The sequence below is a fragment of the Ammospiza caudacuta genome, chromosome 12 (genome assembly GCF_027887145.1).
Source record: "Ammospiza caudacuta isolate bAmmCau1 chromosome 12, bAmmCau1.pri, whole genome shotgun sequence".
NCBI lineage: Eukaryota > Metazoa > Chordata > Aves > Passeriformes > Passerellidae > Ammospiza > Ammospiza caudacuta.
This window is the reverse complement of record NC_080604.1, coordinates 3656576-3682087: the sequence shown is the minus strand read 5'-3', so window position 1 is coordinate 3682087 and position 25512 is coordinate 3656576. Positions and strand designations below refer to the sequence as shown.

The window sequence follows — 25512 nt, the reverse complement described above, 5'->3', positions numbered from 1 at the left end:
TTGTTATTTGTTTTCTGCTTTTAAGGTTTGCGTGAATATATATGGAATTTGAAAAGTCATAATTTACATTTCCTTGATCCTTTTGGGATTAAACTTTTGGCAAACTCGAAGGAGCACAGTTTTCAAATATTTCTGGTTATTTGGAGGAAAATCACCACTATTTAATACCAGCTACTTTGGGGCTTTTTCTTAATATAAAAACCCTTGAGATTTTCAGGCACTTGGGAAGAATGGTGCTGAGAATTTGTAAAAATGAGAATTATTTGTGGAAAACTTCTAATTTTATTGATATGAATGGTATGGAGAGATGCAGTTAAAGTTTTAATTTTGAGCCTGTGAACGTGGGACACTTGGAGCTCAGCTTTGGGCTGAACAGATTGGAGATAAACACCCTAAAACGTCATTTTCTTGTTGGTGTTTGCAGGGATTACAATGGTTGACACAGAAATGCCGTTTTGGCCCCTGAATTTTGGAATCAGCCCCGTGGATCTGTCAGCCATGGATGATCACACACATTCCTTTGACATCAAGCCCTTCACCACCGTTGACTTCTCCAGCATTTCCTCCCCTCACTATGAAGATCTCCCCCTTGCCAGAGCTGACCAGTCAGGCCTGGATTACAAATATGATATCAAGCTCCAGGATTGCCAAAGTAAGCTCTGCCTTTTTCTGAAGCGTTTCCCTCGTGTCCGTGTTGCCTTCATTCCCTGGACCGTGTGCTAGCAGCAAAGGGATTTGGAATTCAGATCTCCTGTGTCAGCAGAGATGTTCTTGAGGGCAGAGAGAAAAGGGAAGATGCTCATAGCAGACCTTCACCCTGCCAGAGCAGCAGCTGGAGTTTGGGAGAGGTACCATAAATATCCAAAATTATTGTAGACACATTTTAGTAGACACACGAACCCCCATGTTGTCTCCTGCTCCTGCACCTCATGTGCAGCTTTTCCTTTGAACTCAGTGCACCCAGTGCAGAATAAACTCTCTGAATGTTGAGCATAATCTGAATTATTAATGTGTGCAGCTTTTCAATTCCAAACAGCCTCAGAAAGGGATGGAGTAGAAATGTTGGCTACATCTGAGGCACAGCACTGTTCCAGCTCCATCACAGCTCCTGGATGGTTTGCCTGCTGTGAAACTTGCTGCTCTTCCACAATTTACACTGAAAAATTACACTCAATCCTCCTTTTAAGAAAGGAGGTGACCTATTCCTAAATAAATTGTCACTGCATTCCTGCTCTGAGTAGGAATGTGAAGGTTTTTTTTGAGGATCCACTTCTGCTTAGATCTGACCTCACTTTTATTTGTAGTGATCTGCACAAGAACTCTTTCAGGGAATTCTTGCTGGAGGAATTGTGCTGTTTAATTTGGGAAGGAGTGAAGCAGGAGCTGTGTGTCTCTGCACTACTACTGTAATAAATGAATGGACATTTTTCCACCAGTCATTTCTTTTTCTTTTGTTTAATTAGAAGTATTCATAACACTTCAATGCCAAGTACTTTTAAGGAGTGCAGCAGAGATTAGACAGCATAAATCCTCCTCATCTTTGCTTAGATCATTTCTTCCCAGTTTATATAGGAATAAATCTTTCTAGTTTGTTAAGTATGGCCAATCTGGAAATATTAAAATATTCACCTTCTTTAAAAGTAAATAATTCTTCTTAATACTTTTCTTTAATAATCTTCTTTCTTAATACTCTTCTAATTTTTCTTTAATACTCTGTCTCTGTTGCATCACTATGATGTAATGTAATTTTCAAATGTCACAGCTCTCTTCTATAACCAGTGATGATTGATTTAAAGACATCATATTTACTTGTTTGAGACCATTCAATATTAGAAATTGCTCTCTTAATTAGAAACTTTCAGAAGAGAAAATTTATCTCTAAACTGCACCTGAAGTTGAAGAGTTTTCCCCAGGAAAGAGCTAAATTTCTGGAAATATCAGATATTATTTTATTTATATATGTATATGTATATGTATATGTATATGTATATGTATATGTATATGTGTGTGTGTATATGTATATATGATATTTATTGAATAATATAATAATATAGTGTATATACTATATATATACACCATATATTATATAGTATATATATTATATATAATAATATATAGTATATTATATAATATTATAAATAATATAGTATATTATTATATACAATAATATATTATTATTGAATAATGTATTGTTGAATATACAGCTCTATTAGACACTTGACTATGTTTTAAACAAGATTAGACACTCCAACCCATCTCCCTGTAGGAGTTTTCAACACCTTGAAGGAATAAACCAGATGGAGACCGAGTAAAGCCTGAGTTCTCCATACATTAATTTTTAGTATCCATCTTGAAACCCTTGTGCACTCCAGAGCTGAAAGCTGGATCTGTAACACCCTTTGGCCAGCAGAACCTGCCCCTTCCAGATTTTGCAGCCACTGCAATGCAGCTCCAGCTCCTTCTGCAGCTTCTCCAGCTCCTTCTCCTGGTCTGCTGCTGGCTTTGCTGTGGAGCAGACCTGGCCATCCCAGCCCAGCATCCCTGGGATGTTTTGTGTTTATTCCTTACTGCTTCTGGTGCCTCAGGGTTTAACTTTTCTATTTTTGAAATTCTGTGCTGCTTTAGGGTCTGGGCTTCATATGAGGGGATGCTGAGCTCTGTGCACAGAGCAGCAAGACAAAACAATTCCTGCTCCAGCTGGGCACCAAGGACAAATGATCCAAACCTCAGCCCAGGAGCACAAACACCGTGGGCTGGAGAGAGAAAAACAAGCAGGGTGGGACTGCAGGGGCTAAAGCTGGAATGGGACAATGAACTGCAAGGTGCAAACGGAGCAGAACTGATCCCAGGGAGAGACCCTGTGTCCATTTTGGGGCCATTTTGGTTCATCTTGGGTGCAGCCCTGGCTGGGCTCTTGTGCTGCCCAAGGTGGATCCATTGAGGAGAACCTTTGAATAAATCCCTGCTTTATTCTTTAGCTCTGCCCAGCTCTGTTCTAGCTCAGCCTTCCCAAGGCATCACTTGCTGCATGAATTCAGCTGGAATTTACCCCTCACCTCTCCCCTGTGCACAGGTGCCATCAAGCTGGAGCCTCCATCCCCGCCCTATTTCCCAGAGAAGGTGCAGCTGTACAACAAAGCTCACGAGGAGGCGTCCAACTCGCTGATGGCCATCGAGTGCCGCGTGTGCGGCGACAAAGCCTCCGGCTTCCACTACGGCGTGCACGCCTGCGAGGGCTGCAAGGTGAGCTGCAAAAACCTCTTGGACTGACATCTGATACTGTGTTCATCTCAGTAATCACTTGGGAAAATCACACCTTGGTGCTTTTAAAAAAAAAAAAAAGTTTTAGGTCTTTGCGTCAATTTTCCTGCATATAACTTACGGGTTAATCAGCAGGAGTTTCTTTAAAACTTGGGTTTTTTTAAGCCTTGTTTTTTTAAAACCTTGCTTTTTCAAAACCTTGTTTTTTAAAACCTTGCTTGTTTTTTAAAAGCTTGGTTTTATCCTTGTTGATTGTATTGTTCTATTCAAATTTTTCGTGCATTTTCCCCTCTTCTTTCAATCATGCAAGTACGTTTCATTCCCTTCCTTGGGTGTCATGTGCAGAAAATCTGAATTCTTAGAATGCACCAAACTCATGCCAAACTCCAAAGCTCTAAACAACTAAAATTCAGGCTCTGATATTCTGATTAATTCAAGTTTTTTACCCATTTTACACATTTTGGTTGACTACAGAATGGTATTGAGGAATGTGCTTGCTGCTTTAAAACCCCACTGATTTTTTATGTCAGTGATATTTAGTGTTTATAGTATGTAAAGGACAATGGTGTAATAATTGCAGTCCTCAAGAATGAAGGGAGAAATGTCAGAGAATTAAATTATTAATATTTCATTGAATTCAAAGAAAAACATTAGAATTTAATGTGAAAACTCCATTTTCAGTATCTTCAGGAAAATAACTAAAAGCAAAGAACCAATCCAGAACTTAAATAAAATTCTTAGCGGTGAATTAGGAACACACATAAAGCAATAAGTACAAAGTACATTACTTAAATTACAGTTAATTATATAAATAAAGGTTGGCATCATCTTTGTACTGTTATTATTCCCTGTGAGGAAAAAATAATTTTTACAAGGGAAAAAAAGGAGATAACTGTGGATAAACTTTATTAATTAATTATGACTGATCCAAGAAAACAGCTTTAAACTGTAGAAAGAGAAATAAGAACCATTTTCATTTACCAGAAATTGAACTGCTGTTGGCAGAATTTTTGGTTTGTTGTCATTTACAACGAATTTTCTACACTGGTAGTGAACTTTATATTTTGAAAATGTCCCTTTTGGTTTGTAACAATTTTCCCACAAGCAGTGGGACAAACAGAGCTTTGCTTGCTTTGGAGTTGTGCCCTTAAATGCCATCCCTAATGTCCTTTAAACCCCACTGATCCCCTAAAGCTTCTCCAGCTTTTGGGGTATTGTATCCCTCTACTGAATGTGGTTGGAAATACAAAAGAGGATCAATAGAGGATGGTGACAGGAACTGTGCTTCCTTTGGAAATCCCTCTCTCAGGTGTCCTGGGTGGGTGGAGCAGGGCCAGGATGCACTGGAGGCTCCCTAGTTCCATCCCTTTCCCTGTTTTCCTGGTTCCATCCCTTTCCCTGTTTTCCTGGTTCCATCCTTTTCCCTGTTTCCTGGTCCCACCCTTTTCCCTGTTCCACCCTTTTCCCTGTTTCCTCATCCCACCCTTTTCCCTGTTTCCTCATCCCACCCTTTTCCCTGTTTCCATCCTTTTCTCTGTTTCCTGGTTCCATCCCTTTCCCTGTTTTCCTGGTCCCATCCTTTTCCCTGTTTCCCTGTCCCTGCAGGGTTTTTTCCCTGTTTCCTAGTCCCATCCCTTTCCCTTTTTCCTGGTTCCCTAATTTTCCCTGTTTCCTGTTCCATCCTTTTCCCTGTTCCCTGTTCCATCCTTTCCCTCTTTCCTGGTCCCATCCTTTTCCTGTTTCCCTGTCCCTGCAGGATTTTTTCCCTGTTCCATCCTTTCCCTGTTTCCCTGTCCCTGCAGGGGTTTTTTCCCTGTTCCCTGTTCCATCCTTTCCCTGTTTCCCTGTCCCTGCAGGGTTTTTCCCTGTTTCCTGGTTCCATCCTTTCCCCATTTCCCTGTCCCTGCAGGGGTTTTCCCTGTTCCCTGTTCCATCCTTTCCCTGTTTCCTGGTCCCATCCTTTTCCTGTTTCCCTGTCCCTGCAGGATTTTCTCCCTGTTCCATCCTTTCTCTGTTTCCCGTCCTTTGCAGGATTTTTTCCCTGTTCCATCCTTTCCCTGTTTCCTGTCCTTGCAGGGTGTTTTCCCTGTTCCCTGTTCCATCCTTTCCCATTTCCCTGTCCCTGCAGGATTTTTTTCCCTGTTTCCCTGTTCCATCCTTTTCCCGTTTCCCTGTCCCTGCAGGGTTTTTTTCCCTGTTTCCCTGTTCCATCCTTTTCCCGTTTCCCTGTCCCTGCAGGGTTTTTCCCTGTTCCCTGTTCCATCCTTTCCCATTTCCTGTCCCTGCAGGGTTTTTCCCTGTTCCCTGTTCCATCCTTTCCCGTTTCCTGTCCCTGCAGGGTGTTTTCCCTGTTTTCCTGTTCCATCCTTTCCCGTTTCCTGTCCCTGCAGGGTTTTTTCCCTGTTTCCTTGATCCATCCTTTCCCTGTTCCCTGTCCCTGCAGGATTTTTTCCCTGTTCCATCCTTTCCCGTTTCCCTGTCCCTGCAGGGGTTTTTCCCTGTTCCCTGTTCCATCCTTTCCCGTTTCCTGTTCCTGCAGGGGTTTTTCCCTGTTCCCTGTTCCATCCTTTCCCTGTTTCCTGTCCCTGCAGGGATTTTTCCGCAGGACCATCCGGTTGAAGCTGATTTATGACAGGTGTGACCTGAACTGCCGCATCCACAAGAAGAGCAGGAACAAATGTCAGTACTGCAGGTTCCAGAAGTGCCTGGCCGTGGGGATGTCACACAATGGTGAGTGATGGGGACTCTGCAAAAGAGCCTGGGACATCAGCACAGCTCCTGAAAGTGCTGCTGGAATGCCCACACCTTCAGTTTAGAGAGAGATTGCCCTGATTTGGGAGCCTCTCCATGATTTAAAATTGCTTTCACATCAAAATCAGATTGGTGGAGATTTGCTTTTATTGCTTTAATTCATAGTGTACATGAGTTGGCTTTACTCTCCATCATTTCTGCTTATTGCTAGCTCCTCCTGAATATACCCCTTGTGTAATTGCTATTTTTCACTTCACTATCTCATCTTCTGACCAGACCCTTTTTCCTGCTGGAGCTCAAGATGCTTTTCCTGGAAGCCAAAGACTTTATTAGGAAATATGGATTAGAGAATCTGAAGCCTTGTGAATAACAGCCTCTTTCTGATTTAAAATTGCTTTCACATCAAAATCAGATAGGTGGAGATCTACTTTTCTTGCTTTAATACATAGTGTAACATGAGTTGGTTTTACTCTCCATCATTTCTGCTCATTGGTAGCTCCTCCTGAATATATCCCTTGTGTAATTGCTATTTTTCACCCTTTTGCCTGCTGGAGCTCAGGATGCCTTTCCTGGAAGTCAAAAACTTGATTAGGAAATATGGATTAGGGAATCTGAAGCCTTGTGAATAACAGCAACTCGAATTTGCTGCACAGGTCACTTACCAAGGGCTGTTGGCATCACTGAGTTAGCACTACTCATACTGAAACACAGCAAATTTAAATCAAAATATTCATTTTCATGAACTGTACAGTTTTAAAAATCCCCATCCTCATCCTCATCCTCCTCCTTCCTAGGGCACTCCCATCTGTGGTCACCTCCTTTACCATAAGTAATGGCAGGAAGAATATCACAATCCTGCTCTAGGAGAAAATCCCTCTAAACTTTAAAATTACCAGAGCAATTCATGTGGAAATACTTGTGAATGTTTGGGCAGAAGGACATAATGAAGATTCTTTGTTGCCTTGCTTTGGCAAAGCTGAGTAAAAACAGGAATTAAATGTCATAACATAGAGACTTATGTAATTCTAAGGGTAAAGAATTGCAAACATGACTGGGAAAATAATTTCTCTGTGGTTTTTTTAGAACTTTCATTATTTTCAATATAAAAAATGAGTGTGCTGTCCCCAAGAGGGAAGCTGGATTGTGGTTTGCAAAGTTTAATAGATGCACTGAATGTAAATTGGTCTGGGAAATGTTTTGCTAATAGAGAATATGGTTTTCAAATTCCTGGGATGCAACAGTAACACTTAAAAATAAATCTAATTTTGAAATGCTACTGTGGGTATTTTTATAGTAATTTTTATAGTAATTTAAGAGGGTTTTTTATTATTATTTTCAAGGTGCATGCCAAATTCTCCCCTGGCCTGGCAGCACAGCTCCCAGTGGTGTCTGTGGGATCCATGGGCAGCTCCATCAGGCAGGGATGGCCCAGACCATTCTCTGTGCCCTATAACATCTAGAACAGCTTTAAAATTCATATTTCACCTGAATTTTCCCTCTTTAGCCACTACCCAGGCAGAAGCTGTGGCACCAAAATGTTCTAGGATTTGGGCAGGCAGGAAAAGGGCAAAACCATTTGCCCCAGGGCTCCAAGGAACATTTTCCTTTGCTCCAACCAGGAGTTCTCCCAACAAGGACTCAGTGTTTTTATTCAAACATTGCCTTCTACACTTGCCTTTTTTATTTTGCCCACTTTGGTTACATTGCCTTGCACAAAACACCCTCATTCCTTCATAATTTATAAACTAATTTATCAAAAAAAGCTGAATTTCACTTTTGAGGACCCAGAAGCTTAAAGAAATTCAACAATGGATGTGCTCTACCCATAGCTAACAGAACTTTAATATCTTAAATATTCTTTTAATATCTTAAATATTCTTTACATTTCATGTAGATTGGAAGTAGAACCAGGGTGTTTCACCAATGACACTGAGACACATTTTAATGTTGCACCTCCAGATTCCACTTCAGCCACTTGGGGAGGGAAATTATCAGAATTTTGAATGCTTTGAGGCAGAATGTGGGTTATTTGTGCCTGAGGGTTCCAGTCTTGTGTGGATGTATTATTGCAGAAGGATCAGGACAAAAGACACTCAGCAGCTACAGCCACATTTTTTCACGTAGAAATGCTCCATAGCACTTGGCTAAAGGTTAAAAAAGACAGTGGTGTTCTCATGCCTGGAATATTGTTTTCCTTTCCTTCTCTAGCCACAGTGCAGCTCTGGCCTTAACCCTGAGTGGTGCAGACTGGGTTCTCAAGTGCCACTGAGCAGCAGCTTGGTTCTTTTTGTGTTGAAATGTCATTTATTTTGTTCTATTCTGCTAAAAGTGCTGCTGGTGTTAGCTCAGCTACTGGAATGGGAAAAAAGAACACATAGCAATGTCTTTGTCATTTGGATTGCTCAATCTGGGCACATCTCCACCACCAAAATCAGACAGGTACCCAGCCTGGCTTTACCTTGTGTTTTCTAATGTAACAAACTGCATTTATGGCCTTTTGGGAGTCTCCTTTATGCCCAGAAATAATCCAGACAATCAGAAGAGCAGTGCCCTGCAGAGGAGTCTATAAACAATCATCTTTTTTACATTTAACTTCTGCAAGAGGTAAAATCTGGGCTGAGGATGAATATTGTAGTTCTTCACAGAAAGGACAGAATGCAGCACGAGGGACTGACTGGGTTCACTGCTGGCTTTGTGCTCCTGACATTTGGGGAATGCTGGAATTCAAGGAAAAGGAGGAACTGCCCAAGGAAAGAGAGAAATCCACACTCCAGCTGCAGGCTCCTGCCCAGACCTGCAGAGTCTGGGATTGCTGGGAGACAATCCTCTCAGCCAGATTTCCAGAGCTCTCCAGGCTTTTCCCAGCCCTCCTGATCCCTCCCAGGCTCTCCTATCCCAGCCTGACCTTTGGCAGTGGCATCATCATCAGCTCCTCCTCCTCCTCCCATCCAAAATCCTCCTTTCCCAATTCCTCCCATCAACCTCTCACTGCCTGAGCTCTCTCTGGTTTGTGTCTCAGCCCCCTGAAAATGACAGGGACAAGGATTTTTACAAAAAGAAACTGCTAACCCAGTCCTGCAAAATCAATTTTGCCCCAGGTTTTGCCTGCAATGCTAATAAACATTGAACAGAATCTGCTGCATCTGATATCTCACCAATAAAATATATTCCAAATCTATTTAGAATAATTTATTCTATGGAACAATAAATCCTATGTCTATGAAATTGTAAGTTAGGATTTCTTGATTCGCAACCCTCCATGTTATTAACAAATTATTATATTTAAAACATATTTTATAATGAAATGTTGTATTTAAAATGCATTTGAGTCTTGATCACCTTTTCTTTTGATGGAATGGCCAGTGGGATTCCAGATTATGAATCTGCTTTTTCAAACCTCAGCTCTCAGGAGCAGGCCCACAACAGAATCATTTCCTGCTGGTGTTCAGTATCATTTAATATCAAGTACACCCAAGTAATTCTGAAATATCCAGCAGGTCTCACTCCCAGGTTGCTGAAAGAGTTCAGTCAAAAAAATAAACAACTTTGTTTCTACAGCCATGAAATAAGACAGTTGATCAATAAATATAATATAGGAAAAATGGAGAAGGGGGATGTGTTCTGGCATAATTATTTATTCTTGGAAAAAAATGTCCTGTTTGCCCATCAACACATTGCAGCAAACACAGAAAAGTGGCTGCTTGTTTCCAAAATAAACATCCCCACTAAAATCATCTCTATATGATCTTAGCAGCACTTTTCCTTTATCCAAGGAACACACTAATCACTGGAAAAATATTCATAATATTTCTATTTCCCCCTAGGGCCAAAATGCAAACCTTGATTTCTTCCTTCCGTCTCTTATTTGGATGCTCTTTTGTTCTGTTTTGTTTCCACAAAACAAACTAAATTCTGTTTACTGAAATATCATGTGATAAATCAGTCTTGATTTTGATGGCTCATATGGAACATTCTGCAGTCAGGCCCCACATGGATAAATAATCTTGGCTAGGAAGTACATGACGGAAAAGTAGGAGGTGCAGAGGAGATCTGAGTAATTTTGAGCTCATCTGATGAGGTAGAACCAATTCCTGGTTTTTCAATACTACACATGCATAGAGGTGCCATTAACAACTCAGCCTTTTCCAGGTTTTTATTCCCTGTCCAGCCTCCTTCCCCATTCCTTCATTCTGATGTTAACAATTTATAGCGCTTGCTGCGTTCAATTCTGCTCAACTGTTTAGGAATTCCTTCCTGCAAGGCATGTGGGGGTTTTGTTTCTAAACAAATGAAGAACCTCAGATCCATGTGGTGATTTGCCCAGAACAGTACAAAGCTCAATGGTGGTTCCCATCCTGAGCCAAAAGAACTTTCATATCTTAAGTATTCTTTGCATTTTATGTAGATTGGAGGTAGAACCAGGGGGTTGGCATTTCTAAGCAAGGTATGATAATGGGCACAGAGATGATTTGTTTGTTTACATTTCTTTACAGCTCTCCAGCTGTTTTGCCTAAATGCAGAAAATTCTCTTTCCTTACTTGCCTAACCCCGTTCGGCACAAACTTCTGCACCGAAAGGCGACAAAAACTCAAAAGTGCTTCTTGAGGTGCAAGTGCAGGTGCAAAGGTGGCAGGAAAGCCGCTCAGGTGCGGGTTTTTGTAACTCTGTGGTGCTCTCAGCCATCAGGTTCGGGCGGATGCCGCAGGCGGAGAAGGAGAAGCTGCTGGCGGAGATCTCCAGCGACATCGAGCAGCTGAACCCCGAGTCGGCCGACCTGCGCGCGCTGGCCAAGCACCTCTACGACTCCTACATCAAGTCCTTCCCTCTGACCAAAGCCAAGGCGAGGGCCATCCTGACAGGAAAGACGACAGACAAATCAGTCAGTTCCCTCTTCTTTCTGTTTCTTCCTTTTTTCCCAGTAAATGATTCGCCGAGCTGACAGCGCAGTTCTTAAAAAAAGCCAAAATGCAAAACACCGAAACTAAAAAAATCACCACCAAAAAACCCCACTTTGCTGTTGGCAGTTACACATTTCAAGCTATCTCTGAAACACAGGAAATGTTTTTAGATAGGATAAGTAAACATTATTTGAAAAAACTCCAAGTTCACCTAATAAAATACTTGAAACCAGGACAAGAATTTGAAGGTCACCTTAACCTTTTTGTATTCCCTGATCCTCTCTTCCCGTTTTCCCTCTCCTTGCCCAGAGGTTATCTCCCACACTATCTGTTTAAGGTGGCTCTCCAGCTGTCAGGAATTGCTGCTCCCTGAGGAATATTCCTTTTCCTAAGTGGCAAATGATTCCAGCCCCAGCACATTCTTATGTGATGCTTGTTCTTATGAAGCTCTGATGAACTCCTGCTTTTCTCTGGTTTAGCTCAGGTCACATCAGTGCCCTGTGTGTGTTGGTGCACTTGGAATTTTAGAAGAATTGACAGGAAAATCTTGGAAAAGCAAGGAATAGCGATAAGTGGATTTGTGGGTTGCCTTAGAAACTTCATTTGGCATCCATAATAATCTTCTGTATCAGTGAGAGGAGCATAAATAATATCTGATCATGTTGGTAACAGTATTTTAATACCTAAAGAACAAAATAGTTTTCCACAACTCATAACTCTTAGCATGATGTATTTTCTAGAATCATTGGCAGAAATTTTATTGTCAGGATTACAACAGAGAGTGTATTTTATTTTCCTTAATAATTTCAAAGACATCACAGAACTCAGAGATACTTCAGGCTCCAAAAAGGCTTCCTTTCCTTAAAGGCAATTAAAATAACAATTTTAATGTTGTCCAGAAATTGGTTGACCCCTCACATAAAAGATGTGATGGGCAGTAACAATGTAACTTTTCAGCATAAAGTTTGAATTAGTTAAGTTTATTTATTCTGCAGAAACTGATGTGCAACCTGCTTGTGCCTGAAAGTTCCACCACTGAAATTCTCACCCAGTAAATTTATAATTGCATCAATTATTTCTCCTTTTTTTCTTGGGAGTTTGTAAACTTTGGCACATTAGAAACAGCAATAAGGCAGTAGACAGAATCCAGCTTTTCAGTGCTGCCAACTTTCAAGTCTTTCTTGAAGATACCACTGCAAGAGTGACATTCAGGATTTAATGGTTACAACTTTCATGTTTTTATCAATGGATGTGGTGCTCTGGAGCATCAAAGTGTTTACTATGGGCATAGTTTAAATTCATGTTATTTTTTAGTTGCTGTATGATCTGAATTAATTTAAAATGCTTGGATATGCAAGTAAGTGTATCAAACCTAGAATTAGTTATTCATCATCTCCTGGGGTATACAGAGCTCATTTGACATATGATTCTACTCTCAAGTTCATCTAAATCCTTATATTAAAAAATCTTTGGCTATTTTGAGCTCTTTCTTGATTTTCATCTATCATGGATAGGCCAGTGGTGTAATATTAATATCAGCTTTCTAAAGCACGTGGGCACAGAATAATAATGACTTTTTCTTGTACTTGGTGCTCCCACTAGAAAGAGCAAGAAGAAATTGCCCACTAGAACCAAAATATGCATTTTGAAAGCATCTGCTGCAGTCCTGTTACTCCACTATTCCATGTGTGCAGATATGTATTTAATGGCTTTGCTGTTGCCAAAATGCCATTACCTGAACAATTCCTGCTCTCCTGGCTTTTCTCAGTGCACTGTGTTTGTTGTTTCAGTTTCACACTGAAATCCTCAGTGCAAGTGGGAAAATCATTTAATCCCTCCTGGAATGTCGTGGTCTGGAGCTGTAAGCATAAAACCACGAGAATCAGCATCCTTTTTACAACCTGCAATCATAAATGACCCTCCATTTAAAAATTATTTCTTTTGCCTGATTGTTGGAGTATAATTCCTTGTATTTTAATTAATTAATCAAGTATGTTGACAAACCTATTCCTATCAGTGAGATTTGTTCCAGTGCAGCAATGAACTATTCAGTCATTAATCTTCTTGAGGAAAAGATTCTTCAAATGAATTTGAGAAATCCTCACATAACCACTTCTTTAAACCCAGGAACTTCTTTTGCATATTCTAGAAGAGATTGTTTCCAGATCCTAATGCAAGTATTCTGGCATAACTCTTGCTAAGCTGCTTTCAAAATTGATTTGTTCCAGTTGAGTTTATTTCACAGTCAGCCTCATTTTTGTGTTCTGAATTGTGGTTTGTAGCATGGTATTTGTTTTTGCTTTCCCAAAGACAAGTTGAGTGGGTTTAAACATATCCTAATGTTGTTATTTCTACAGGAGTTAACAGCAAAAGGTCTCATTTATCAGTTAATCAATACCATAAAGTTGATATTACTTGCAGTGTTTCCTAGGATAGAACATGGAAGGAACATGAAAGTAAATAAAGGAATCAAAATGAGATTTTCTCTGTCTCTCTACAAAAAAAAAAAAGAAGGTTCCTTTCCACTCATTAGATTCTCTTTTATAGAAGCTGTTATAATTTAGGTAAAAGTAGTATCATTTCAACCTTTTGTTCAACATTCCAAACTTTCAGTTCTGGAATGACAGAAAATTCTATAAAACAAAAAGCAAACAAACAAAGGAAAAGGCAAAACTCTGGGTACTTTAAAATAGCGTTCCTTCCCCCCTTTGCTTGGCCTTTTTGTAAATCATTTTAACATTGTGAGGATATTTGTTTTTGTAGGTTTAGGACAATTTAACTCTTTGGGGAGCCCTTGATGGGTTCCTCAGGACAATTTGGGGGCCCTTGATAGGTTTTTCAGGACAATTTACCTATTTGGGGAACCCTTTAGGTTTCTCAGGACAATTCAATTATTTGGAGAGCCCTTGACAGGTTCCTCAGGACAATTTAACTATTTGGGGAACCCTTGACAGGTTCCTCAGGGCAATTTAGCTATTTGGGGAGCCCTTGATGCATTCCTCAGGACAATTTAACTTTTACAGAACCCTTTAGGTTTTTCAGGACAATTTAACTCTTTGTGGAGCCCTTGACAGGTTCCTCAGGACAATTTAACACTTTGAGGAGCCCTCAATAGGTTCCTCATGACTATTTAACTCTTTGGGCAACCCTTTAGGTTCCTCAGGACAATTTAACTCTTTGGGGAACCCTTGATGGGCTCCTCAGGACAATTTGGGGAGCCCTTGATAGGTTTTTCAGGACAATTTTACTGTTTGCAGAACCCCTTAGGTTCCTGAGGACAATTTAACTCTTTGGAAACCCTTGTTAGGTTTCTCAGGACAATTTAACTATTTGGAAACTCTTGACAAGTCCCTCAGGATGATTTAACTATTTGGGGAACCCTTTAGGTTCCTCAGGACAATTTACCTATTTGGGGAGCCCTTGACAGGTTCCTCAGGACAATTTAACACTTTGGGGAGCCCTTGACAGGTTCCTCAGGACAATTTAACACTTTGGGGAACCTTTCATCAGTTCCTCAGGACAATTTGGGGAACCCGTGACAGGAGAATTTAACTATTTGAGAAACCCTGATGGGTTCCTCAGGAAAATTTACCTATTTGGGGAACTTTTAGGCTCCTCAGGACAATTTAACTCTTTGGAGAACCCTTGGCAGGTTCCTTTAGGATAATTAAACACTTTGGGAGCCCTTGACAGGTTCCTCAGAGATGTCTGAGGAGTTGCTGCTGAGTTCTCTTGGGGTTCCTCGGGAGCCCGACGCTCTCGGGGAGGACATTTGGGAGTAACTGGAATTTCCCTTTGTTTCAGCCCTTCGTTATTTATGACATGAACTCTTTGATGATGGGGGAAGACCAGATCAAGTGCAAGCACGTGTCCCCCCTGCAGGAGGAGAACAAGGAGGTGGCCATCCGCATCTTCCAGCGCTGCCAGTTCCGCTCCGTGGAGGCCGTGCAGGAGATCACCGAGTTCGCCAAGAACATCCCGGGCTTCGTCAACCTCGACCTCAACGACCAAGTGACTCTGCTCAAATATGGGGTCCACGAGATCATCTACACCCTGCTGGCCTCCCTGATGAATAAAGATGGGGTTCTCATATCCGATGGACAGGGGTTCATGACGCGGGAGTTCCTGAAGAGCCTGAGGAAACCTTTTTGTGACTTTATGGAGCCCAAGTTTGAGTTTGCTGTGAAGTTCAATGCACTGGAATTAGATGACAGTGACCTGGCAATATTTATAGCTGTCATTATCCTAAGTGGAGGTAAGTGCTCTCTTATTTATATGGGATTTCAGAGAATTTTTATGGAATTGACGCCTTTAACTCCTGCCCAAACAGCAAAGTTCTCAGCACTGCATACTGGGAGCAAGTGCATTTGCACAGGGCTTTTTTAGTAATTTTCAAATCTCTTTTTATTGTTCACCTTTCATTCAATTCCAGACAGAAACTGAAAATGGAAATGCCCTGATATTAGTGATGGAGCTGGAAATGCCTGCTGAGTCATCAGTTCATTTAGGCACAAAACAAAATCAGGGCTATCTTTTGGAAAACAGGAAGAGTGGAATTTTGCTGCCAGGAGCTAAAATTCTGCAGGAGATTTTTTGTTTTTTGAACCCTCAATTCGATTGTGTGGCTTGCTAATTGCCCACAAACAGCTTTGGCTCCAGAACAATTCCAAAGCATAGGTGGTGTTGGGCTTACAGTGTTATGGTGTTTTTCAGTGTTCTTCCATTTGTGCAAGGTTTTGTTTGCCTTTAAAAGAAAGGGGAAATGCATTTTTCAGGAGAATATATGGTCCCCTAAAAAAAGAAAACAACTTAAAAAAAGAAAACACACAAAGGCATTGTGTGCTTGTTCAGCTTTCCTCAGCTGTATCTTCACACATCATGCTTTGAGCAAAGCATGAAATCCCAGGTATCAGACTGCCCACATTCAACTGAAAAAAATGAATTTCAGTTTTTCTGCAGCCAGCCAGTGTGTTCTGTGCTCCTGAGGTGATGTCACTCCTCTGGTTTGGGAATTAGTGCTGCCTACCAGGATTTATTTCACTCAGACACCTCCAGATTTATTCCAGACACATTGAAGCTCTGTTCCTTTGGCCAACACTCCCAAGGCAGTGATGTTGCACAGATAAAATCTTGCCCCACTGATTTGTGTGTATTTTGGCCCAAGGTGGAGCTGCACAGATCCATGGCAGGAATGTGCTGAATGTTCTGGATTCGGCTCCTCCGCAGAGCAACCGAGGATTTTGTTATTAAATTACATTTCAGCAATCAGACACAACCTCGTGCTATTGTTCTAAAAGCAGCCCTGCTGCTGGCAGGGCACTCTGAGGTATATCTGCATTTAAATTCACCTCCAGCTCCTCCTGGCACTGGGTTTCATTCAGGAAAAACAAGGGGTCACAGCAGAATTTGTGCTGCTGACTCTGCTCCCAACAAGAATTCCTCCCAGGAATTTCCTTGTGCAAACCTTGGGCACTGTGATCCCCCAGGGCTCTGCATTCATTCAGGAAGGAAAACACCTTGCTGAGGTATTTTTGGTTGGTTTTTATGAGGAGAGGAAAAGGAGAAATGGCACAAGCCTCTCAGGGCACTGCTCAGAACATGCCAATATTTTGTGGGTTTGGTATAATGAAATGTGACAGATGAGCAAAGGCCTCTCAAAATTCACTCCTCGCTGCAAAAAGGGAACTTGTGTTCAGCAGAGCCCTGTCCTCAGCAGGGTTTGGTTTCTACCAGAGGAAACAGGAATGATGTAACCAATGTCAGGTTTTAGATTGCAGGAGGACAGTGATTCACACACAATCATTAACTGGGTTGAACCAGATTTATCAGCATGACTCTTTTTTTTTCCAGAATAATTTGTAAACAGAGGCTTGTAAAGAACTAATGAATTCCAATCAAGTCACTGTAGCAAAACTCTGAAACAAATCTGTAGAGACATATAAATCCATTTAAATATAAATCAATCCTTTCTAGGAAGATCCTTTAATTTCAACAAAGACCTTCCTATCTTTTTGCCGAACTTTTTTTCAAAAAACATGACAGCTGCTTGAAAAAAACAAAAAAGTTTATGTTTTGAAAACAATTAAGATTTGTTGCCATTTAAAGAAAGCTTTTATCATGGAATTTACAGCCAGATACGATATCTATTGAACTGCGTATTAAAATATCTTGTGTGATATAAAACTGGGTCCTATTTCTCAGCTGTCTCAGATGTTTCTGTAAGAGCTTCACCCTTGCAAAATTGTATTTGTGTAAGAACTATTTGAATACAGCAGGGGATTTCACTGAGAACAGGATTTCCAAAGCAGAGCACCTCGAGGACTTGACTTGCTGCAGGAACCCTGCAATGCTTAAATCCCTTCACAAAATCCTGTGTACAAACATCTCTAACACAAAACCACTTTGTGAAACACAAAAAACCCTAAACGTCAGTGAATCTGTGATTACCTGGTGAAATTTTGCTAATTCTGCTGGCTCCAGGGGGACTGGCTCTTGTGCAGCTCTAACAGAAGGGGAGAAAGGAAAGGGAAAGATATTTCCAGCTGGAACATCACACATGGAAAGCTTTTCCTTGGGAAGTGTTTGGAATTTGCCACAAATCCTATAAAACTCTTTAGCCTTTTGATAACCAAACAGCTGCTTGTGCATGTTATCTCAAAAGGCAAAAAGCCCAAATCACAGCAATAAGGAGCTGACAAATTAACTGTAATAGCAACAGATGGTAAATACTCCCACAGTGGATTTTACTGTTCCTCAGTGCAGCCTCTCTGTGCCTCAGTTATTCCAAATGTTTCTCTGAACTCATTTCTGCAGAGCTGCTCTTACTGTTGGTGCTGTAAAACAAAGTCAGTGGCAAACAAAGTCTTGTATTCTGAATTTAACAAAGTCTTGCGTCCTGAATTTAACAAAGTCTTGCATTCTGAATTTCATGCTGGTCAGACGGAGAGGCTGTGTGTGAGCATGGGATTTCACCTGGTCTGCACAAAAGAAATGCTTTTGGCCATCAGCAGCAGCAGCAAACCCTCCTTACAACATCCTTCCAGCTGGGGTAACTTTAAAAGACACTTTGGTTAAATGAGATTTGGAATGATTCTTTTAAGAGATTTTCTTCTTCTGTGCCACTGAGACTCACCCTCAGTCAGTAGTGAGTGCTCTGCTACACATGGAAAAGAACTGAAGCATCTTTAAAATATCACATCCACCTGAGCTGAAAATGAACTCTGCCATGAGAAGGTTTAGGGAGAACGAGCTGGATGGCTCAATTTGGGCAGGAAAGATAATACTGCAAACCTTAATGGAATAATTCAATTTGTGAGCTGGGCAAACTCACTCAAGCAGGCTGGTGTCAAACAAAGAGAAAGCTCAAAAGGGAATTTTGCAGTGTGGATGGACTCGAATTTTTGTGTATTATCTTCTGCAGTGGTTGGATAGAGGAGGAATGTTTGGATACAGGAATTTTGGGATACAGGAATGTTTGGATACAGGAATTTTAGGATACAGGACTGCTTGGATACAGCAGTTTTGGGATACAGGAATTTTGGGATATAGGAATGTTTGGATCCAGCAGTGTTGGGATAGAGGAATGTTTGGATACAGCAGTGTTTGGATACAGGAATGTTGGGATGCAGGAATATTTGGATCCCTGTAAAGACCCACACCCTGCCTGTCCATGTGCAGTCAAACTGGTATTTAAATGCAGAGATGTTTCTAAAGCCACTTTTTCTGGTTTTTTGTGTGGTTTTTCCCTTAAATTTTAAGCCACAAGTTCCTGCTTCTGGTGTATAAAACTATTCAATAATTTTGCTGCATTCTCAGCTCAGCAAAATTTGAATTTTTATCACAGACTATTACCAGGAAGCAGTTCCTATTTCAGTGCCACACAAACCCTGCACTCTGGTTCAATGCCTGCAGTGATGATCTGCAGCTCTTGCTCGGATTACAAAGCATTTCTTTGTTCTGACAAACTCCTGGTGACTCCAACACATGTGACAGTCTCAGAAGACAAACCTCAAAGTGCTGAGTCACATCTGCCTCAGCAAAAGAAAAAAGAAGGAGCACATGTGTTCACTCAGCCAGATCTCTGAGATTTTAAAATGGGCATTTAAAAGCAAAATGCATTTATTCAAAGATTATAAAATGTAAAGACATGCAGGTGGCACTTTCATATGTGAGGACCAGGTAAAAAAGGTTGCAATTATTGCTAGGGACATGAAAGGGGCATCCAAATAAGTAAGTAAACAAACAAATAAAGTATTTTCCCCTGAGACAGTGTAGAATATCAATTTACACAGTGGTGCTGCTTGCACTCAGAACTTTGGGGTTATTGGCCTTTCCCAGTCACTGAGAACATTTTTAAAAACAATTGAAGCAGCTGTATGACGATGAATGAAAACATAAAGAAAATGTGAGTAAATAAACATGATAAATAGCAGGAAACTGTGGTGCTCTTTTTCCTGCAAGGCACATCCCTCTGCAGCTCCTCACCAGAAAAAAAATCATCTTTTGGTATAAAACCAAATTGGTCTGGAGCAGATATATATTTAAGAGCATTTTAACAGCTTGAAATATACCATAATAGCTGGATGTTTAAGCTTTTGCCTCTTATTTCCTTTTTTTCCTGATTTAGATAATTTTCTTGGAACAGAAGCATCATTTCCCTCTGTGAGAGGTTTTTACTGAGAAAGTAAAGCAAACTGTCAACACCCAAAAAACACTGCCCATATCCTGAAGTTCTCATTCATGAAAAATCTCCCTTGCCTTCAATGGGAATTTTCCTTCCTCTTGAATTGCCTTATACAAAAATAACATCTGATGATCTCCTAGGCTTTTGTCAGAGTCATCTTTTCTGCCTCTGGTCCCACTGGGTCATTAAAAAATCATCAGATTGGGGTTTTTTCAAGGGGTTTTTCAGGATTTTATCCACTGCAGTCTCAGGCACCCAAATTCAGGGGGCTCCTCATAAATCCCAGACCCAGAGGAGTTTCCTCCTGCACTCTGAAGCCCAATATTTGAATTGGGATTGGCTCCTGAAAGACTCACACCCCAAAATCTTCCCAGCGCAAAGGAGCAGGGGGAGCTGGATCTCAGGGGAGAGCGAGGCCACGTCTGTGCTCTCTGATCCTTTCTGTCCCTGCACACTGAGTCATGCCCAGCCAGCTCAGAGTTCAGCTGCAGCACACCAGGGGAATTTAAAGCTATCACAACCCTAAATTATTACCAGCGTTGCAAAGGCTGAAATTTGGCAATTTTCAGAAAGACTTCAACTCAATTCTGCAGCCCATTCAGGTAATCGAAAAATAAATATCTAATGCTTATCCAAAATTCTTTAGGTATCCTTTAAAAACTGCTCAAACATTCATAAAAATGAACCTTTTTTATATTTACTCCAGCCTTTCTGAACCAGGTTTTGTGGTGTTATCAGTTGGATGGGATAAATAAATGATGTCTGCAAGATGAGCACATTGACAAACAAATACCCAAGTTCACACTCAAAATTACTTTTATTCCTATCTTTGAAAAAACTCTGCCTGAAGCTCCCCTCCTGGAGAGCTGAGTATCCTCTCCTGATCACTGACCTTCGTTTTCATGGCTCCCTCATTGGTTTTCCTGCCAGCTTTGCCTTTTAGTTTACACTGCAGTTTTTCCCCCAAGAGGTAAAGCCGTGTATTTATAAAGAGCTTTGTTTGCTCCCTGTCTTTCTGCCAGCACAACTCGAGCTGAGTTAGGAGAACTCTCTGCTCAGAAAGGTTACCAAGATCACAGGAAATAACAGCTTATTTTTGATGTTTTTAATGGACATCAGCCTCTCCTCCTTGTTGAAATGGAATTATTGCCTCAGGGAAGTGATTTAAGGCTTGCAGTAGGCACTGTTCTTCATTGATCAAACTATGAAAATAATGTCATAGCTACACAGCAAATTTTATTTAAATTATTGACTCTTTTCATGATTCATTATGATATTTGGGATGTGTTACCCAGTATTAAGTATTTTAGCAGTAACAAATTCATGGTGGTCATTGTCATATGTGAGATTTAACAAAGTTAAGCATCTTTCATTGCTTAGACGTTCAACATTTCATTAACTTTCAGTGCTGGAGAATCAAATAATCTGCATGAGCTGAGTTTATGCTTTCTTTTTTTTAATTTTGATGAGTTCACATCCACTTTAGCAGGAATCGTTTTTAGTGGCAGCAGCTACACGCAAATCTATCAGTACATACTGATTTTCCAGAAGTGAATTGCCTGATACAGATTGTTTATCCCCCAACAATCTCAGTCTTTTTTTCCCACACACACTCCCACTTTACTGTGGAAAATCCGCTCGTTTAATTCACTGCAGTAGATTAAACCTAGAGAAGTGTCAGTGGATAAACCTAGTTCTAGAGTATAAAACTAGTTCTAAAACCCCTCTGAGCAAATCCCAATGAAATCTTACAAACTACATGATGGTCAGACAGTTCTTAGGAAATGCCATCTGTAAAGGCTTCATTTGCTAAGAAATGGGTAAGAAATTAATGCATGGGATTTATGCTATGATGCTGATAAACTCCCAACCCTTTTTTTCCCCAGACCAGCTAGGGGAAACATTTCCAATTCTAAAATTGGAATCTAAATCTAAATCCTAAAACTCCTTTGAGCAGATCCCAGGGAAAGTACCCTTTGTGAGCAGATCCTTTACAAAGTACCTTTGTAAGCTAAGAATCACATAAGAAATTAATGCAGAAAATCAATGTCTCAGTGCTGATAAACTCCCAACCCTTTTTTTCCCTCAACCACCTAGGGGAAATATTTCCAATTCTAAAATTGGAATCTAAATCTAAATCCTAAAACTCCTTTGAGCAGATCCCAGGGAAACCTTACGAACTGCCTGATGGCCAAGCAGCTCCCAGGCAATGCCATCTGAATTTGCTAAGAATCACATAAGAAATTAATGCAGAAAATTGATCTTATGGTGCTGATAAACTCCCAACACCTTTTTTCCCCAGACCACCTAGGGGAAATGTTTCTAAGACTAGTCCTAAAACTCCTTTGAGCAGATCCCAGTGAAACCTTACAAAGTACCTCCTGATGGCCAGACAGCTCCCAGAAAATGCCATCTGAGTTTGCTGATAACCACGTAAAAAATTAATGCAGAAAATCAATGTTATGGTGCTGATAAACTCCCAACACCTTTTTTCTCCAGAACACCTAGGGGAAATGTTTCCAAGACTAATCCTAAAACTCCTTTGAGCAGATTCCAGTGAAACTTTACAAACAAACTTGTCTGATGGCCAGAGAGCTCCCAGGCAATGCCATCTGAACTTGCTAAGAATCGCATAAGAAACTAACACAGAAAATCGATCTTATGGTGCTGATAAACTCCCAACTCTTTTTTTTGCCCAGACCACCCAGAGGAAATGTTTCCAAAACTAATCCTAAAACTTCTTTGAGCAGATTCCAGTGAAACCTCACAAACTACCTGATGTCCAAGCAGCTCCCAAGCAACGCCATCTGAATTTGCAGATAAACGCATAAGGAATTAACGCAGAAAATCGATCTTATGGTGCTGATAAACTCCCAACCTTTTTGTTCCCCAGACCGCCCGGGGTTGCTAAATGTGAAGCCCATTGAAGACATTCAGGACAACCTTTTGCAAGCCCTGGAGCTGCAGCTGAAGCTGAACCACCCCGAGTCCTCGCAGCTGTTTGCAAAGCTGCTGCAGAAAATGACGGACCTGAGGCAGATCGTGACGGAGCACGTGCAGCTCCTGCAGGTCATCAAGAAAACCGAGACAGACATGAGCCTCCATCCTCTGCTCCAGGAGATCTACAAGGACCTGTATTAATGAGCAGAGCAGCTGTTAATGCCCTGACATGATGTATGTTCTTCAGATTGCACTATTTCTATGAGGGAAAAACTTGGCGTACCTAAGAGATTACTGTGAAACAGCATTTAAAAAGAGAGAGCTTAGTATAGTAGATCTATTTTATGCATATTGTTTATAAAGACACATTTACAATTTACTTTTAATATTAAAAGTATCTATATCATGAAATTGTTGGCAGTATTTTCAGAATTAATTTTTTTAAACTACGTTATTTCTTCCAATCGCTTGTCCGAGTATGATCGATGCTTCACTCAAGCATGCACTTAAATTTTCAACTCAATAAAAACCTTTCTCCTTGAGCATTCCCAGGGAAATGTGTGAAGCATTAACATTCAGTTTTGTGCTCCTGAGGCAGCAGCACAGTGAAATTCAGTCCCAGATTGGTGCAGCTTCCCAGGAGAGTCTGCAATGCCAAAGGGAGAAGTGTCAGGTGTGAAAACGTTCGTGCCTTCCTAACAAGGTTGGACACTGGCAGAGCTCTGCAAAGGGTGTAAGGAGAGATCAGGGCACTCCTTTGGGGGCAAACTGAGAAATCAGATGCCATTTCAAGAGCTCATTAATGAGGAATATGCACTGCTCAGCACTCCTAGGAAACAGAGACCTTTTGATTCCTCTGCAGGTGGAGCAGCAGCTACTCCAATTCCCACCCCACAGCAGCCAGGGCTGAGCTGGAATGGGTTGGTACAAACCCCTTGGCCCAAGACCTTCCCTAGTTATTGGATAAACTGCCATTGAACAGCAGTCAAAATATCTTGGAAAATTGCAATGCTGTGACAAATTAACTCCTAAGCAAAAGCAAGGCTTAGATTAATTCTTGTGTAAAGATAAAGCTGTGGTGGAGACTCTGCACCCTGAGTTCAACTCGAGCTCTAGGTGTTCATCCAGGGGTGCTGGGAGATGTTCCTGCTGTTGAGGTCAATGGCTTTCTTGAATGTGTTGCCCTGTATTGTCACCTCAGAGTTCCACAGGGAGCAGAGCACAGCAGAGTGAACAAATTTAACAGAAGATAAATTTCCTAACAATGTCATTTTGGGGTATTCTTGGTGCTAGGGTGAGAGATTCACATTTCAGCTGCCCACCTTTGATAGTTTGTGAATGTGACCCCTGACTACATCAAGCAGGGGGGACCCACAGTGGTGGACCAGGAGAGGAAATACTGGGGGAAAGCCACTTTTTGTAATTTATATATCAAAATAAGGAGAGGTCCCCAATAGCCTTGGTTTCCTCCCTGTGTCTATATTTTATTTATGTAGCAAAAATTGTGCCTTAAACTGAGACAAGGGGAGTGGTGATTCCCAAGTGGACAAAGAGGTGATGTAGGTGTGAGCAGGATCTTCAGGGAGTAGAAATTGGCTCTGCTCCTAACACAGGCCTTAAAACTCTTAAGCCAATGCAAATTATGCAATAAAGGAGCTGAGAGAGGTAAATATTAAAATTAATCCTTCAGCTCATGCCTGCTGCAACTGGAAAGGTTTCCTGCTGCAGATTCCAGGGAACCTCTGGGCCTGAGGTCAGCAGTGAGCGCTGTTCCCGCCAGGAAATTTGGGGAATTGGATCATTCAGCTCCAGGTGTGCAGCCCAGGGGCGGAATTGCCCTGAGATAAATCACTGCCAGGCTGCAGCTCTGATCCTGCCAGGCTTGCAGTGAGCTCATCTCAGGTGGCTCAGGAGGGCTGGCCCTGGAGCACACAGAGCACTGCAGCTCATGCAGTTCATGCAGCTCATGCAGCTCATGCATTCATGCAGCTCATGCAGTTCATGCAGCTCATGCAGCTCATGCAGTTCATTGCAGTTCATTGCATCTCATGCAGTTCATGCAGTTCATGCAGCTCATGCAGTTCATGCAGCTCATGCAGTTCATTGCAGTTCATTGCATCTCATGCAGTTCATGCAGCTCATGCAGTTCATGCAGCTCATGCAGCTCATGCATTCATGCAGCTCATGCAGTTCATGCAGCTCATGCAGCTCATGCAGTTCATTGCAGTTCATTGCATCTCATGCAGTTCATGCAGTTCATGCAGCTCATGCAGTTCATGCAGCTCATGCAGTTCATTGCAGTTCATTGCATCTCATGCAGTTCATGCAGCTCATGCAGTTCATGCAGCTCATGCAGCTCATGCAGTTCATGCAGCTCATGCAGCTCTTGCAGCTCTTGCAGTTCATTGCAGTTCATTGCAACTCATGCAGCTCATGCAGTTCATTGCAGTTCATTGCAGCTCATGCAGTTCATTGCAGCTCATGCATTCATGCAGTTCATTGCAGCTCATGCAGCTCATGCTCAGCCCTGCAGCCTTGCTGCACATCTCAGGTGGTTCCAGCTGAGCGTGGCCCTGCAGGAATTGCATCCACGCTTCCATGGCTGTCACAGTGCAAAGGGAACGTTCTCCCTCTGGAGCGTTCTCCCTCTGGAGCGTTCTCCTTCTGGAATTTTCTCCTTCTGGAGCGTTCTCCTTCTGGAACGTTCTCCCTCTGGAACATTCTCCTCTGGAACATTCTCCTCTGGAACATTCTCCCTTTCGCTGGAGTCGTTCCCCCCTGTCCATTTGCAGCGTTGCCTTCCCTCCCTCGGGGAGAGAATTCCCAGAGCTGCCCCTCCCATGGAAGGGGGGTCACAGATGGGCTGGCACTGGGATGGGCCCCAATTCCAGCTCTGAATTCCTGTCACAGCAGCACCCAGCAAGAACCATGACTCTCAGCCTGCGTGTCTTAAACAATCCCATTTCCCACTGGCTTCCC

At 41.6% G+C, this 25512-nt stretch overlaps 1 protein-coding gene across 1 annotated transcript in view; it reads left to right on the top strand.

Annotated features, from left to right (window-relative positions):
• PPARG (peroxisome proliferator activated receptor gamma) overlaps positions 1–23078 on the top strand; it is a 56216-nt gene extending 33138 nt beyond the window's left edge. The window contains exons 2-7 of the mRNA XM_058812782.1: positions 425–652; positions 3074–3243; positions 5853–5991; positions 10692–10891; positions 14715–15165; positions 22487–23078. Of these exons, the coding sequence (XP_058668765.1) occupies positions 433–652; positions 3074–3243; positions 5853–5991; positions 10692–10891; positions 14715–15165; positions 22487–22734 (1428 nt within the window). The 5' untranslated portion in view covers positions 425–432 and the 3' untranslated portion in view covers positions 22735–23078. The remainder of the gene's footprint in view (positions 1–424; positions 653–3073; positions 3244–5852; positions 5992–10691; positions 10892–14714; positions 15166–22486) is intronic.
• Positions 23079–25512: the final 2434 nt, after the last annotated feature.